General features: G+C 45.4%; 1 protein-coding gene across 2 annotated transcripts in view; it reads left to right on the forward strand.

The window, feature by feature from the left end:
- The first annotated feature begins 1,286 nt into the window (after positions 1-1,286).
- Positions 1,287-16,149, forward strand: part of GRM7 (glutamate metabotropic receptor 7) — a 756,022-nt gene continuing 741,159 nt past the window's right edge. For both annotated transcript variants that reach the window (XR_004971482.1, XM_036332027.1), the window contains exon 1: positions 1,287-2,141. Coding sequence is in view for 1 of the 2 variants with exons in the window: in XM_036332027.1 (XP_036187920.1) it covers positions 1,623-2,141 (519 nt within the window). In the remaining variant the exon portion in view is untranslated. The remainder of the gene's footprint in view (positions 2,142-16,149) is intronic.

Raw genomic sequence — 16,149 nt, forward strand, 5'->3', positions numbered from 1 at the left:
GTCTCTCTCACATTGATGTTTCTTTCTCTCTTGTCTCTCCCTTCCACTCCCTCTAAAAAAAAAAAAATCAATGGAAAATATTCTCCTCAGGTGAGGATTAACAACAAAACAAGATCTAGCCTTGGTTCTGGTTTTCTCTCACCCTCGAATCTGTGCAATAGAGCTTTGCTGCACTCCAACACAGCCTCGTGAAGAGCTGGGTTAACCTGCCTCCCTGCACTCTGGTCCCCTAGGACAGAGACATCACCTTTCCTTATATAGGAACTAGGGCCACTTGTTGCTTTAATGGCCAAGTTTGCGCTGGGCCTGCAGGGACACCTTTGAAAAAGAGCTTCTTAATTGCCCTGCAACCTGCTCTGGCATCCTGATTTGGAGAGAAAGGCATCCGGAATCACTGAGGAGACTTCTGTCTGCCTGGCTTTCTTCCTCCTACTGGCCTGCCTTTCTGCCTTTCCTGCCCTCCAGAACCTGTCACCAGCCAGAGGCATCTCTGGAAACGGGTAGGAGGGAGCCTTACACCTGTCAGCACCTGAGAAGGAAGTGGGCTGTGCAGAGTTCTCAGTCCTTCCATCTCTTGCCAGGGAAATAGAAAAAGGGGGGAGTCTGAGGTTTCCAGCACAGATTTAGGAGCTGCTTAGGTTGGTTCATCCGGCTCTGGCCCCAGGATACCCTGAAGACCAAGCATGTACTTCCTTCCATTCCTAACGTTCTTGTTGGCATCTTCCCCTACAGCGAGCCTGTGCCTGGCCCGGAGAAGTCTCTGGGTAAAGGCTCTGTAAGTCATGAATCAGGCTCCTGTGTGTATGTACGTTTTTCTTGAGAAAAACTGGCACCGAGGAATCAGCAGTAGAGACGGTCTTTCCCTGGCCCTTCCCTCCACCACTTGCGAGACTCCCATTCTCCTGGAGCTGACAGCCGGCTCCGGACTCCTGGTCGGGAGCTGTCAGCACCAGACATCCTACTCCCATCCCGGGGCTGATGCCTCCGGTGCGTGTGGGTGCAGGCGAGGATCAAGAGGCTTCTACAGAGAGATGGGGGCCAGAATCCCTGGCCTGCGACCTGAAATCCCTAGATTCCCTGAGGACCTAGAAACTCCCAATCGCAGGCACTCCCCCCACCGCCCCCCACATGCCAGCCGCCCACCCAGTCCCCCCCTTTCTCAGCACGCAGCCCCTCCCTGCGTGATGATGCAAACCAGTGGGGAGGGCGGGCACTGGGAAGGGTGGGGATAGACCAGGAGCTAGCGAGGGAGGGAGGGAGTGGGAGGAGGAGGTGGAGAGGGAGCCGAACGACCATTTAAAGCGATAGCAATCCGTGCCCTCTCCCCAGTGTTGAGCTGTTGAAGAGCTCCAGCGGCAAGCCAGAGAGCGCCCGCGCGGAGCGCCGGCTGGCGAACCCGAGCGCGCACAGCACCCCAAGCTGGCAGGCGCCGCGGGACCCCCCACACTCTCCGGCCGCCCTTCCCCGGGTGCCCCCACCCTCTGTGACAGCAGGAGCCCCCGGGCTTTCCCCGAGGAGCTCATCCCACGGAGCCCGGACCCCGGCGAGCCTGCCACCGCACCTTCCAGCGCCGCCGCCGCCAAAGCCGGAGCCGCCGGAGCCGCCGGAGCCGCCGGAGCAGCATGGTCCAGCTCCGGCAGCTGCTCCGCGCCCTGACTTTGATGAAGTTCCCCTGCTGCGTGCTGGAGGTGCTCCTGTGCGCGCTGGCGGCGGCGGCGCGCGGCCAGGAGATGTACGCCCCGCACTCCATCCGGATCGAGGGGGACGTCACCCTCGGGGGGCTGTTCCCAGTGCACGCCAAGGGTCCCAGCGGAGTGCCCTGCGGCGACATCAAGAGGGAGAACGGGATCCACAGGCTGGAAGCGATGCTCTACGCCCTGGACCAGATCAACAGCGATCCCAACCTGCTGCCTAATGTGACGCTGGGCGCGCGGATCCTGGACACTTGTTCCAGGGACACTTACGCGCTGGAACAGTCACTCACTTTCGTCCAGGCGCTCATCCAGAAGGACACCTCCGACGTGCGCTGCACCAACGGCGAGCCCCCGGTGTTCGTCAAGCCGGAGAAAGTAGTTGGAGTGATTGGGGCTTCCGGGAGTTCCGTCTCCATCATGGTAGCCAACATCCTGAGGCTTTTCCAGGTAGGGGGGCGCTCCCTCGGGGGCAGAGCGCGCCGTTCCTCCCCGCGCTGTTGATCCCGAGAAAAGCTGGTTTGGACTCCAGGGGTACGGGTCAGGTCAGCCTCCGCGCATCTCCACCCGGAGATCCTGCCGACCCCCTTCCACCCACCCGAGGAGGCACCTTCCCGGCCTGGTTCCTTCCCCCTCCACCTCTCCCCTGTCTGCGCTTCACTCCATCCGGCTTGACATCCTGGATTTATGGCCCCATTTACAAGAAGCAATCTGCGAAAAACAAGGCGATGATTTAAATGGGTTTGCATTAGAGTGAAATATGCTCCGCAAACAGGCTGGTAAAGTGCCGGCCTCCCGTGCGAGCGGGGTAGGCGCGTGGAGTGTGAAAGATGAGAAGACGCCTGGAACCCGGGCATTTCTCAACTCCCGGCTTCCCGGCCCCGAGCCGCCCGGCGAGTCCCAGCGGCCTCGGGAAAAATTCGAGAAGAGCTAGGGAGGCACTACTTACACCGGGGCCAGCATGTGGGTGCTCATTGCCCACCTCTCGCGGGCTGGGTTTCCCGACCTGTAGCCTGTCTCCCAGGCGATACTCCCCAACTGGGGAGAGGCCACCCTCAGACGTGACCTCCCGGCGATTTGTGGGGTGCCAACGTTGGCACCGTCTAAATGGCATTTGCAGCCCGGCCACTGGCAGGAGCTGGGCGATCAGCTTTCCACTCCTGCCACTTCAGAGCCAGGATGAGCTCATGCTAACTGCGAAACAATCGCTTTCGCTGCCTCATCCCTCCGCCCGCCCTTTCCCAAGACCTCCCTCCGCCGGCCCCCTCCCCGCGCCCCCAACCCCAGTCCTCCGCTCCCAGGACGATTCCCGGAGCCGAGCGAGAAGGGCCCGGAGCGAGGCAGTGAGTGGGGCGCACTGAGCCAGGCCCGCGATCGCCAGGCTCCGGGCTCCGGGCGCCAGAGGGCAACCACGAAAGGGGAGGAAGGCGGTTGGGGTCCCTGAGCGGTGGGTTCCACCAAAGCTCCCTGGCCGGCGCTCCCGCAGCCGCTGCCCCGCAGCTCCGGTGCTGCCTTGGGTATACACGAATGGCTTTGGGGTGAAGAAATTGAGGGTCTGAGACTGCGGGTTGCCTTCTCCTTGTCTCTACATGTTTCTCGCTGAGTATCTTTCTTTCCTTACTCCCTGATTTGTTTTTTTTCTCTCTTTTTTACCCTCCCTTTCAGTTTCTGCCTCTCTTCTCCCTCTGCCCCCACCTCCGAGTTTTGTGTCCATTGCTGTCTTGAGGTGACCCTCTCCCGATGCACAGCCAGCTCTCTCCCTGCCGTAGTGCCCAGACCCACCAATCCCCCCCAGAGGTTCGGGCTGACTCTGGCGCCCTTTGGGCCCCTGCGGAAGAATTGGCTCCCTCTCCCGGGCTTTGCCTAAGGATGTTGGGTTTCTGGAGGGGACTCTTTGTGAGATTCGAGCTGTCACCACATCAGCTCCCGGGAGTGTGAAGTTTTTGTTTGTGCCAGAAGGAGGGGTGCCTTGCAAGGCTGCAGCCTGATTTGGCTTCTCTGAGGTCTGAGCCTCCCTAACCCCTCCTGAGTAGGGATCCTGAAGATCCCTAGATGTTTGCAAACCCAGAAGTGCTTTGGGGGCAGCCTGCACTCTGAGTTGATGCTTTAGGAAGAGCTTGAGTTGTTGAAAGCAAAACCCAGAAACCAATGCTGCCTTCATCCCTGAGCTTCAGGCTAGACAACTTGAGGGGGCAGTACCCTGGGAGAGGAGGCAGTAAGTACCCTGGGAGAGGATGCAGTCAGCTCACCGGGGAATCCCCGGGCAATTCACAGGTTTTGTCCACAGCCCCGGGGGGTTGAAGGTGTGTTTGGTGTTTAGCATATTTAAACTATGTTGCTGCCTGTTTCTGTCTTCACTAGGAGGCAGCCCTGCAGATGGGCCTGTCAGACAAAAAGAGTGAAATGTTCAAGTCCAGAGAGAGGCTGCAGACTCAGTGGAAGGACTATTGCTGAGCAAGGTTCCAGGGGGAGCTGATTCCTCTTCTGGTGTGCGAGTCTGAGGCACTTGTGAGGAAAGAAGCAGCCTGCCTTACACTGAGTTCCTCCATCCCCTGGGCTGGGAAAGAAAGGAGCCGGATGCCAGTGATAGCAGTGTGGGTTGGGAGCAGAGCCATTCAGAGAAAACACTGTCATTTTCCTCTAATTTGCAAATTGCAGCTATTCATGTTGGATTGAGCAGCTGAGGGGGAAAGGGGCTCCCAGTTTCACCTGCGTTTATTGAGAAGAGGCTGGTAGGAGGAGGAATGCATCAACTTGTAGCGTGTGCTGCAAGCTGGATGTAACTGTGTGCGCACCCTGGTTTAACACTGCCCATTTGGAATATATAGCGGCTTTATTTTATTTTATTTTTTTTTGCATGAGATCTTAGAGGCTCCTGGCATGCAATCCAACCCTCAGCTTCCAGACTGTGTAAACTTGCAAAATGAATAGAGAGAATAGTGGTATCCAGACCCATTGTTCAAAGGCACAGTCAATTTAGGGAGAGAGGAAAAGAATGGGAGGTGAATATTCCCTGGGATTGCTGGGTTCAGCTCAATTAAGATTGTCCTATAAAAACGAAACTCCTCTAAATGATTGAATTCTAGTTCTCTTTTCCCCAGTCCCTGTGGGTTGCTGTGGGGACCATGCCAGACCTATCATTTAAGACAGAAATGTATGATGAGAGAAGCTTCTAGGCTTTAGGGAAGGAATACCTAGTGACTCAAATGTGGGTTGCTAAGCGCTGGGGCTCAGGAGGGAGTAATGAGATAGTAATAGATGTGACAAATGCTGCTGTTGCCAGCAAAGCCTGGAATGAAGTTCCTCTCTGACAATTAGGACCTGGGCGAGAATGACTGCTCAGATGTAGACAGTGTCTATGACTTCAAATCCTCACTTGCCTGCTGGTGTACCGGACCGAAGATGTAAGCTGAGAAAGTCTTTCTCTCCCTCTCCTCTATCTGCACACTGAATTGGTTAGTAAGTGACATGTCTGAGGGCAGGATTCATATCCAGTGGGTCTTACACATCCAGGAATTTGAGGCTAATGAAATTAGTGTGTGGCCAGGTTCTGCCAACTATAATTAAGTCACGGTTACTGCCCTGCAATGCATTTACAGCCTCAAAGAAGCATCGGGGAGGAATTTCTGGAGATTTGTTTCTGAGCCTGTACAAAATAATACTCTCTGATGCTAAGAAAGATTAAATGCAAATTAATATTGACGATGAGTAACATATTTTGAAAATAATCACCGAGCGGGGATGGCTAAAAGTAGAGAGCTTATGTAATACAGTGCCCAGAGGCTAAATCCCCTGACCACTGTTTCATGGGCTATAAGTAAGATCTATTATAGTGGAAAGTAATGGGAATGTGTTTATTCAAGGCTTCTCTGCTATTGACTTGAGAGCAAATACTCAGAGTGTAAATTACTCCTGCTACATCCTGGGCCTGAACGAGCCATATTTCATGTGTAGTGTCATCGTCTGAGCTGTAGACTTGGAATTGAATGGCATCTGTTTCAGTTTTGTTCCCTCAACAGCAACGCAATGGAAAAAGTATCCGCTTGACTGCTGGGGGATGTTGACAATCTAAACCTGTGGCCCTTATACCATAAGTGAAATACATTTGTATATTTGTCAAAGTTTCCTTTTTGTCCATTGAACCTTAAATATTATCTCAAACTTTTAGGGTAACATTATACCTAGTGTTCTTTCTTCCTGTTTTCTTCTTATCTATCTATCATCTATCTATCTTATGTAATTGGATAGAACTGGGTACCTGGTATGGTATTATTATTATTATAGTGGTTGTTGTTGTTTTTAAAGCAACTTTAACTTACTCTTTTTAAAATTTCATAAATATAGGTGTCAATGCCATTTGGAATAGTTTCTATAACAATCTCTGCCTCCACATTTACTGTTTCAGGAAATTTACCTAGCAGATGGTGAGTGGGCAATTTTTAAAGGGGCATTTTTTAAAAGAGTAGAGAGGGAAGGAAGAGAGATAGGCACGTACTATATTTGAAGAGACCTTCACGTGTATTTTATGTGTACATACTCATTCAGTCAGGATGTCTTTAGACATCTTTCCTTCAAGCATCATTGAAATAGTGGATGCCTTTAATTCAACTTTATAAGACATCTCTTTGTGTCCATAGTTTCTCTTGGAGAAAGCTTGCTCTTGTCAAAACCCCATAACCTTGTATTTCCAGTTTCCACTTTGAACATTTGAGTGAGTTTAGAGGAACATTTTAAGGATACATATTCACATCTTTGTAAATATTAGTCTAGCTGATTTCCCATATTCAGACTTTTCCCTTATTATTTTACTCATGTGCTCCTTTATGATATATATATATATATATATATATATATATATATATATGCACTAGTGATGAGGAAAATAAACTCCTAGGTCAACTTACTGCATGGTTATGACCCAAGCAGGGAGTAAGAATGGCGGAGTTTATAGTAGCACGCATAGCTCTCATTATTCAGTGTCCTATCCCTTTCATCTTGCACAAACACCAGGCTTTTCTTTTGGAAAACTGCAAACAGTGGCATTCTGCCTCCTCCATGGCCCCAGGGATGACTGGTTCAGATGTAGGCATCTGACTTTGGCTTTGCCTATCAGAATCCTCCCCAAGATTTTCTGTCAAAGAAAAATTGACAACTTGTATTTTCTTCCCAGGACTTCCAAGCTGGGGAGACTTTCTGTAGAAAGAAGGCATGCCGCTGAACAAGGCTAAGTGATGGAGAGAGGCGGAGCCTTGATGGCATTCTGGAACTCCCAAACCCAACCCACTCATAACTGCATCCCTGAATTTCCAATACTTGTGGGGTGTTTGTTTGTTTTTAAGATTTCCTTTCAGCCATGTTGAAAGCAACTGAAAGTACCATAGCTACAACAGCCAATTTCCTATCTAATTCCTGATGTTATGTAAGGTCTGCTGACTGGAAATCAAGTGACAAATCATATCTGACAGCCCTAGTCGGTTTGGCTCAGTGGTTAGAGTCTCGGCCCTTGGAATGAAGGGTTGTGGGTTTGATTCTGGTGAAGGGCACATACTTTGGTTGCAGGCTCTATCCCGGCCCTGGTTGGGATGCAGGGGCACATGCGGGAGGCAACCAATCAATGTCTCTCTCACTTTGATGTTTCCCTCTCCTTGTCTCTTCCCTCCCTTCTGCTCTCTCTAAAAAAAGTTGGAAGAAATATCTTCAGGTGAGGATTAACAACAAAAAATCATACCTGATATTTTCTTTACTTTTGATATAATTCTTGTAGCCCAGGGTTGGGATATTCAAAACTTTGCATCCTTTCCCACTCTTCCCAACATTCACTGTTTGAGCTTCCAGCGTTTCCCATCTTGATGCAGTTAAGAGAGAAGGCAGATACTTTCTGATGTAAACTGCAGCCTATAGGCCTTCCGTTTGGAAGCTTTAGAGTCATACGTGGTTCCTTTCATTAAAGCCAATCTTTTGTTGCTGTCCCCGGGGCACAGAAGCATTTTTATGGCATAATGGAGTACGAAGTGCATTTCACTTGGAGTCACTCTATAGTAAGCATCAAGCCTAAGGTTGTTTCTCACCCTTTTTACTTTAAACAGGCAAAAAAGAAAAGTGCTAAACACATCTTCGCAACAACTAACATGCACATTTGATTACTATTTTAGAGGATATTTATGTAACATAGTCAGACTAATTAATTAATGGACCTTTTGCCAGTTGTCACAGTAAATATATATGTTTTATGCACTTAATAAAAATGCAAAACAATAAAATCTTCTTACAGGAAAATATTTAGACAAGAGTATTCTGCCAGCACACTTAATATTGTTAATTTCCATGTTTGACAAGTAACCTCCTTGTAGTTATATTTACTACTAAATGTTTCTTGGATTGAAGTTATAAGGTCAAAAATAAAATGCATGTGATTTCAATGATACAGGACACATACCTTATTTTAAGAGATCAGAAGTTCTCATTTCTTTTGGATAACAGTAGTAGTGACCATAATAATGATTTGAGTCCTTACTATGCAATGTACTATAAATACTTCATCTCATTTAGTTTTGACAACAGTCCTGTGAAGGGCATATTTTCCTCCCTGTTGTACAGCTGAAGAAAGTGATTCTCAAAACCTCAAATCACATAGCAGGTAAGTGTCAAAGATTAGATTCAGACTTAGATTTGCCTGACAATACTCAGGTTGTTAGCCACTAAGCATGCTGCTCGGTTGTACAAATGCAAAAATGCTTAAAATAATTATAGCTTTGCCTTCCCTGGAGTTATAGTGGCTTAAACACATCAAAGATGCTGATTGCTTAACCACATCTGTTTACAGAAAGATATCATATTTTCTATTCTAAAACAAGATTAAGTCTGTGTGTCTATAGAAACTTGAGTACACACCTCCAAATTGAAAGATGCTGGTTCCTCATCATTCAACAGGTAGCCCTGTGTGCAGGCAATAAATATACAGTAGACTTTTCATTCAAATAAATGAGAAAAGATGCTTCTCTTTGTCCTGATTCAGTGCCCATCATTATGGATTATGATGGCTCTTCTTAAACTTGATTTCATTCACTCCGCTCTTTCTGCAGACCTCCAGTGGGGAAATCCATCATTCAGATGTATGTGCAAAGTGAGAGGACTGTATTAATACAATTGCTGAAAGTCAAGTTGAAGAGCACAGGAAATACATCCTAATAAATGCAACGTTAATGTTTGTGTGGGCCGCAGAGTGAGGAGCAAGAGAATTTTCAGTTTAATGGATTATTTTGCCTGTTGCTATAAAAGTGCTGCAGTGTAATAGTTTTATAATTGGTCATTTACAGAATTCTCCATCTCAGGGTGTTATGCTTTCTTCATTGTGTGGCTGCTGATAGTTTTTGCTTGGTCTTGATGGAAGATAGCAAGGAAGCCACACAAAGGGCTCAGGCTGCTTTTCTGCATTATCATTTGGATGTAAATATGCCCGTTTATTAAAGTCCTATTTTAACATTTTTATCATGGTTTAAAATGAATTATGTTCTGAAGTGGTTCGCATAGGCAGACATAAGGGGGGATTTTTTCTAGTAGAAAACACGCTTCTATCCAAGGACTTACTGGAATTTTCATGTAGGGGTTAAGAGTAAAATTCTGGAGTTAGACCTGAATTCATACTCATCACTTATTACCTGTCTGACTGTGATCAAACAAGTACCACACCTCTCTCATCAATTTCTTTTCTATAAATATGTTTTTATTGATTTTAGAAAGAGAGGAAGGGAGAGGGAGAGGGGGAGAGAGAGAGAGAGAGAGAGACATCGATGAGAGAGAAACTGATCATTGATCGACTGCCTCCTGCACACCCCGTACTGGGGATTGAGCCGGGAACCCAAACTGGTGCATGAGTTGATGTTTTCAACTACTGAACCACACAGGCTGATCCTCATCAATTTATTTATCTTTGAAATGGGGCTAATAAAAATGTACCTGCCTGATTGAATAATTGTAAGGACTGCACGAAACATGCATGGAAATATTTTAGCACTAAGTTTAGCATGCAATGAGTATTCAAGACATTTTAATGTTATTATTTTATTATTATGCTATCATTAAATGATACTCTTGCTTAGATGTCACTATTGCTAAATTTGCTATAAAAGTACGATAATAATCCATGCTGGATTCCACCTTTCTGTTTGTTTTGTTTAAATGGAAAATGAACACACAGAGAAGAAGCGGGCACTTTAGTGATGTTTCTCAGTGGAACGAGAATTCCCATGGCAATGCTTCAAGCAGATCATGAAGTCCATGGACCTAAGATAGTGGGGAGACTGAGAGAAGTGGGCTGCAAAGTTGGCCAGCCCCAAGTTTGGATTCCATTGTGGCCCTTTTCTAGCTACAGAACTTTGAGGAAGTTGCTTAAACTTTTTGACCTTTACTGTTAGTTTCCCCATCTATATTTTTCCAGAAATATTTATTAAGCATCCTCATATGCACACGGTTCTACATGCTTGGACCTATTGTGAATAAAATAAAGAAGAGCTCTCTCTTTGTTTCTCCTTATTCCTTTGTGTTTCCCTCCCTCCCTCCCTCCCTCCCTCCCTCCCTCCCTCCCTCCCTCCCTCCCTTCCTTCCTTCCTTCCTCTTTCTTTCTCTCTCTCTCTCTCTTCTCTCTCTCTCTCCCTCCCTCCTCTCGCTCTCTCTTCTCTCTCAGCTTACACTGTCACAGGGTCCCACCTGGGCTCATAATTCTGCTGGTCACTTGCTCCTATCCCTGGTGTATGCATCTGTATGATGGCTGCGTGGCGCAGTAGTTTGTTCGTTTTCATTGCTGTATAGTATTCCAGCAGTATAAGTGGAAACAGATGAGTGCTATGAGTCAAGCATAGGGTACCTTAGAAGCTGGTGAGTGCGACTGGATAAGAAAAAGATTCTGGAGCACTGAGGAGTATTTGGTTGTGAGTGCTGGAGGGGTGTATTCTAATTTTAAGTAAGTTATTCAGGATAGATTTCATAAAGACTTGTAGTGGGGGAGTTGTCAGAGGGATTTGGGGGAGACCATACCCTGAAAGCAGTGTCAAAAATCAAAGGTAGAAATATGTCTGGCGGGTTAGAGGAATATCAGGGAGGTCTGAGTAAGTGAGTGGGGAGGAAGGGGCAGCAGGAGGGCTTGGGATCAGAGATGTGATGGGGTAGATGGGGTAGGTCCTTGAAGGCCATCGCAAGCATTTTGTGTTTTACTCTAAATGTAGGCAGCCAGTGGTAGGATTTTAGCACAGGTGTGCATGACCTCTCTCTTGTTTTAGAATAAGTCTACCTGTGGTATTGACGATGGGGAGAAAGAGTAGAATCAGGTGGAATCTCAAGAGGCAATTACTGGTGTCTACAAGATAGATGTTGGAGGCTTGTGCCAGCATATTAGCAGCAGATGTTCCAAGAAGTGGCAGATTTGGAAGGTGTGACAGCATTTCCTAGGAAGGGAATGTAGATGTGAAAGGAAGAAATGGGGCAAGGGCGAATACAGGATTTGGGGCCTGGGTCAATGGAAAAGTGAAGTTGCTATCCCCTGAGAAGGAAAAGGCTTAGGAAGAAACATACTTGAGGGACTGCAGATCAGTTTTGGAGATACAAAATTTGAGATGTTTTTTGTTTGTTTGTTTTAAATATATTTTTATTGATTCCAAAGAGAAAGAGAGAGAGAATCATTGATCGGCTGCCTCCTGCACGCCCCACACTGGGTATTGAGCCTGCAACCCCAGACATGTGCCCTGACCAGGAATTGAACAATGACCTCCTGGTTCATAGGTCCATGCTCAACCACTGAGCCATGCCAGCCGGGCTTTGAGATGTTTCCTTGATATCCAAGTAGAGATGTTGAATATGCAGTTGTATGAGCAAGTCTGCAGTTCTAAGAAAGGTCTAGACCAGCCGTGGGCAAACTACAGCCCGCGGGCCAGATCCGGCCCGTTTAAAATGAATAAAACTATTGAAAAAAAAGACCGTACCCTTTTATGTAATGATGTTTACTTTGAATTTATATTAGTTCACACAAACACTCCATCCATGCTTTTGTTCCGGCCCTCCAGTCCAGTTTAAGAACCCATTGTGGCCCTCGAGTCAAAAGTTTGCCCACCCCTGGTCTAGACCAGTGGTCGGCAAACTGCAGCCCCTTGAGTGTGGCTCTTCCACAAAATACCATGTGCGGGCGCGCACATACAGTGCGATTGAAACTTGGTGGCCACACTCAAGGGGCCAAAGAGCCGCGTGTGTCTCGCGAGCCGCAGTTTGCTGACCACTGGTCTAGATTAAGGATACATTTTAATAAAACAAGTTAAGAATGATTACATGGAAATGTCATTATAAAGATTAAATGAAGTAATGTGATTAACACTCTATTCTCAAAACATTTATGTAATAAGTATTAGCTAAAAATAATTATATGGGGAAAAAAATCCTGTACAATTGAGCATTGAACAACATGGGGACTAGGGGCACCAACCCTCTTGCACAGTCCGAAGTCCACATATAACTTCTCACTCACCCAAAATTCAGTGTTCCCCCAGTATCTGTGCAGGAATGGTGCCAGGACCCTCACAGATACCAAAATTCATGGGTGATCAAGTCCCTTACCTAAAATGGTGTAAAACAATGCATATCATCAGCCCTCCATCTCTGTGGACTTTCAATCGCAGATCAAAAGTACTGTTTTCAATTCATCATTGGTTGAATCCACAGATACGAAACTCCTGGATACAAAGGGCTGACTGTGTATTTATTGAAAAATATATGCATATAAGTGGAATCATGCAGCTCAAACCCTAGTTTGTATTCACTTCAGTTTTACTCACAGTAAAACTGAACAAAATGGTGTAAATTATTGTAATAGTGTGTGTGACACATACCTTTCACTCATATATCGTGGCCACAACCACATTTTGTATGTTTAAGTTAGTTGTGATAGGGTACCTCTTTAATTAGAAGAAATTGTGAACAATCTAGTTCAGTGCAATTATTTTATGCCTCATCAAACTCAGTGGAGAATTTGCATCCCTGATATACATCAGAGTTTAAGTGGGAAAAGTAATGTCTTATACTTATAGTAACCATATGGATAGCTACTTGCAATTGAAAGCATGGCAGGGAAATTTTTATTCATGGTTTTGAGCTCCCTTTGGATGTCTGCAAATCCTTGAACAGCTTTTGTAGGGAAACCAAGATTCTGTCCATATTCATTTGGCTACCAGATATTGGTTTAAACATGTGCTTAAACTTAAAAAAAAAAAACACACAAAAAAAACAACCCATCCCTGATGTGGGGCATGTGTTCCATTTCAGTCAGGGCACATACTCAGGATCCAGGCTCATACAGAAGACAACTGATTGATGTTTTTCTCTCTCTCTCTCTCCCTCTCCCTTTCTCTGTCTAGAATCATTGGAAAACATATCCTTGGAAGAGGATAAAAAATAAACACATGACCACAATGTCTCTGCAAATCTGTAATTTCATTTTAACACTATCATTATGTAAACCATATTTTAATTGTAATTATAACAAATTTTAGATCAACACACATCTATTTCTAGTGTGCAGGAGGAGCAGCATGTAGTAAATTTTATCAAAATATAGCATCTGAAAAACAGAACAGAGGGTAATTGTGTAATTTTGTATTCAATTAAATTCAGTAGAGTTGGCATAATATAATTAAGATTAAAAAAACCACTGAGGCACCATGCCTCACTCTTCTAACACACCACAGAAAGATTTAGCATCTTTCTCTACAAAAATGGAGAAAGGAGGAGGCCAGAGATGAATACAGGCATGAGAAGAGTAGAACTATGAAAAGTGAAATGAAAATGAACTATTACTTTTGGATTTGGTAAGTAGGAAAAATCTACTAGGGGTATGCCTACTGAGGCTACATTTTCTGAAATACTTAGGCCCAATGTCATAAGCGGGGACATACAGTCTCTGTTTCTTGTTCCTTGATAATTGATTGAGAAAGTTATCACAAGAATTGTATCTTACTAGCAAAGACCATTGTGTTGGAATGATTGGCACTCCCTGAGCTCCCACTCTCCAAGCTTGCTCTCTTTTTTGTTCCAGATTTATTTCAGTTTAGAGTGTAGGAGTGGGTTATGGGAAAGATTGTTGGAATTTCTCTATCTTCAGGAGGCAATATAGTATAATGGTTAAGACTGTAGGTGCTGGGCATAGTTCAAATCCCTGCTTTGCACTTGCTAACCATATCAGCTTGGGCAATTTACCTGATTACCTGGGCCACAGTATTCCCTTTGGTAAAATAATCATAATGATATTCCATCCTCATAAGACTTTTTTCAAGGTTAAATGGGGTTACCATCGCCAAGCTCTTAATACGATGCCTAGAGTACAGTGATGCTTATTTATTATTGTGGTGTTCATTATTATCATTGTTGTCATTATCATCATCATCCCAGGTGTTATCACCATCTTTCTAATGATTCACTTCATTGGTCCCCAACCCCAATCCTGTCATGTTTCTGTACAAGGGTAGAGTTGTGACAGAGCAATTGCTTCCACTGGTATCTGGCCCCTACTCCCTACTCATCAAGGGGGCTTTACCAGGATACCATTTATTGCTGCTCGTTTAAACAATTCCTGTTTTGAGAAGGGCAGTTGGATGTTGAGGCCAAGCTGGGTCAAGGAGAGAGGATTTTCTCTCTTCTTCATCCAGGGGACAAAGTGAAATACTCAAGCTTCAGAAGGAGATCCAGCAAAAGGAACAATGTTGACTTGTAACAAGTCAGACAGACTCACTTTGAACTCATTGCCATCACACACTGACAGTGCAATCTTTGTGTAAACTCTCTGAGCCCCACTGGACATCTGGAAAGGAAGGGGTTATACTATTAGGATCTGCTGCAGAGCATTGTTGTGAGTAATAAATGACTCAACTCTCTCAAAGCATGCAGCACATCGTTGGGCATACTGTCAGCACCTAATAAAGTTTAGCTTCCATGACCACGACCACTGCTAATGTTATTAAGGAGTTGAACAAACCTGAGGCCCTTCCTTTTCCCAGATCGCACATAATCCTTTGGACGGCAGCTTGCATTGATCAAGCGTTGCTTGTGTGCAAAGCCTCCTGAGCCCAGGGTCTCCTCAACTGCACTTCCAGTTTGGAGACAGAGTCCATGCCCCCTCTGCCACCATCAGCATTGTCATCATTGACACACCACACGGAGCACGCTCTGTATGCCAGGCACCAAACTTAACCCTGTACATGCATATGTTAGGCAGTTTTCACATTCAGGTTGGAGTTGTTGTTTTTTGTTTGTTTGTTTTTTAATCCAGTTTATAGATAAAGATGCTGAAGTATTGAAAAGATAAGCAACTTAAAATGTAACAAGAGGTGGAGCCAGGATTTCAAACCCCTATTTCTCTGACCTCAGGAGTCCTTAAATATAGGGTGGAACAAAAGTAGGTTTACAGTTGTAAGTGCACGAAACAGAGAGTTTATTCTTGTATAATTATTTACTAATTGTTGTATTATTTTCCATATGGACAACTATGAACCTACTTTAACTGTATTATTATACCACACCGTGGTAAGAAAATCTTCCAGCCACTGCAGTAAGTAGAGAAGATTCTCAATCATTATATCCCTCTAGTCCCCATGCTACCCTCACCTGGTTGCAGGAAGGGAGAGAGGTGGACCTTTTGAAAGACCAAAAGGAACCAAGCCTGGCCTACTTGGCTAAGTGGTTGAGCGTTGACCTATGAACCAGGAGGTCATGGTTTGATTCCTAGTCAGGACACATGCCTGGGTAGCAGGCTCCATCCCCAGTAAATGTTTCTACCTCTCTATCCCTCTTCCTTCCTCTCTCTCTAAAATAAATTAAAAATATATATTAGAAAAAAAAAGAACCTACTCCCTTAAACCTTTCCAGAATCAACTAACTAATGTTTTATTTTCTTAAGAACTCCCCCCACCCCCCTGTTCCTTTTGGTACTTACCTTGCCCTTTTTCTATTTTTCTGTTCTGTACACGACTCATCCGCTCTAGTTAATGTTAAATTATTGGAGGTCAAGTAGAGGGCCTTACTCACACTGAAGTACAATTATCTCCTGTGGCGTGTAGTCTAGGCCTTCTTCAGCTACTCATTTGAGTTTTGTTGAATTGTGTTCAACAACAGTTCTTTAAAAGTTACACAGAAAATGCTTTCTTGCCGAAACCGGTTTGGCTCAGTGGATAGAGCGTCGGCCTGCGGACTGAAAGGTCCCAGGTTCGATTCCGGTCAGGGGCATGTACCTGGGTTGCGGGCACATCCCCAGTAGGAGATGTGCAGGAGGCAGCTGATCGATGTTTCTCTCTCATCGATGTTTCTGACTCTCTGTCTCTCTCCCTTCCTCTCTGTAAAAAATCAATAAAATATATTTAAAAAAAAAAAAAGAAAGAAAGAAAATGCTTTCTTGTAAGGAAAACTTTTTAATTATTTCCATTTTTAT

This window comes from Myotis myotis, unplaced genomic scaffold, assembly GCF_014108235.1.
Source record: "Myotis myotis isolate mMyoMyo1 unplaced genomic scaffold, mMyoMyo1.p scaffold_m19_p_13, whole genome shotgun sequence".
Taxonomy (NCBI): domain Eukaryota; kingdom Metazoa; phylum Chordata; class Mammalia; order Chiroptera; family Vespertilionidae; genus Myotis; species Myotis myotis.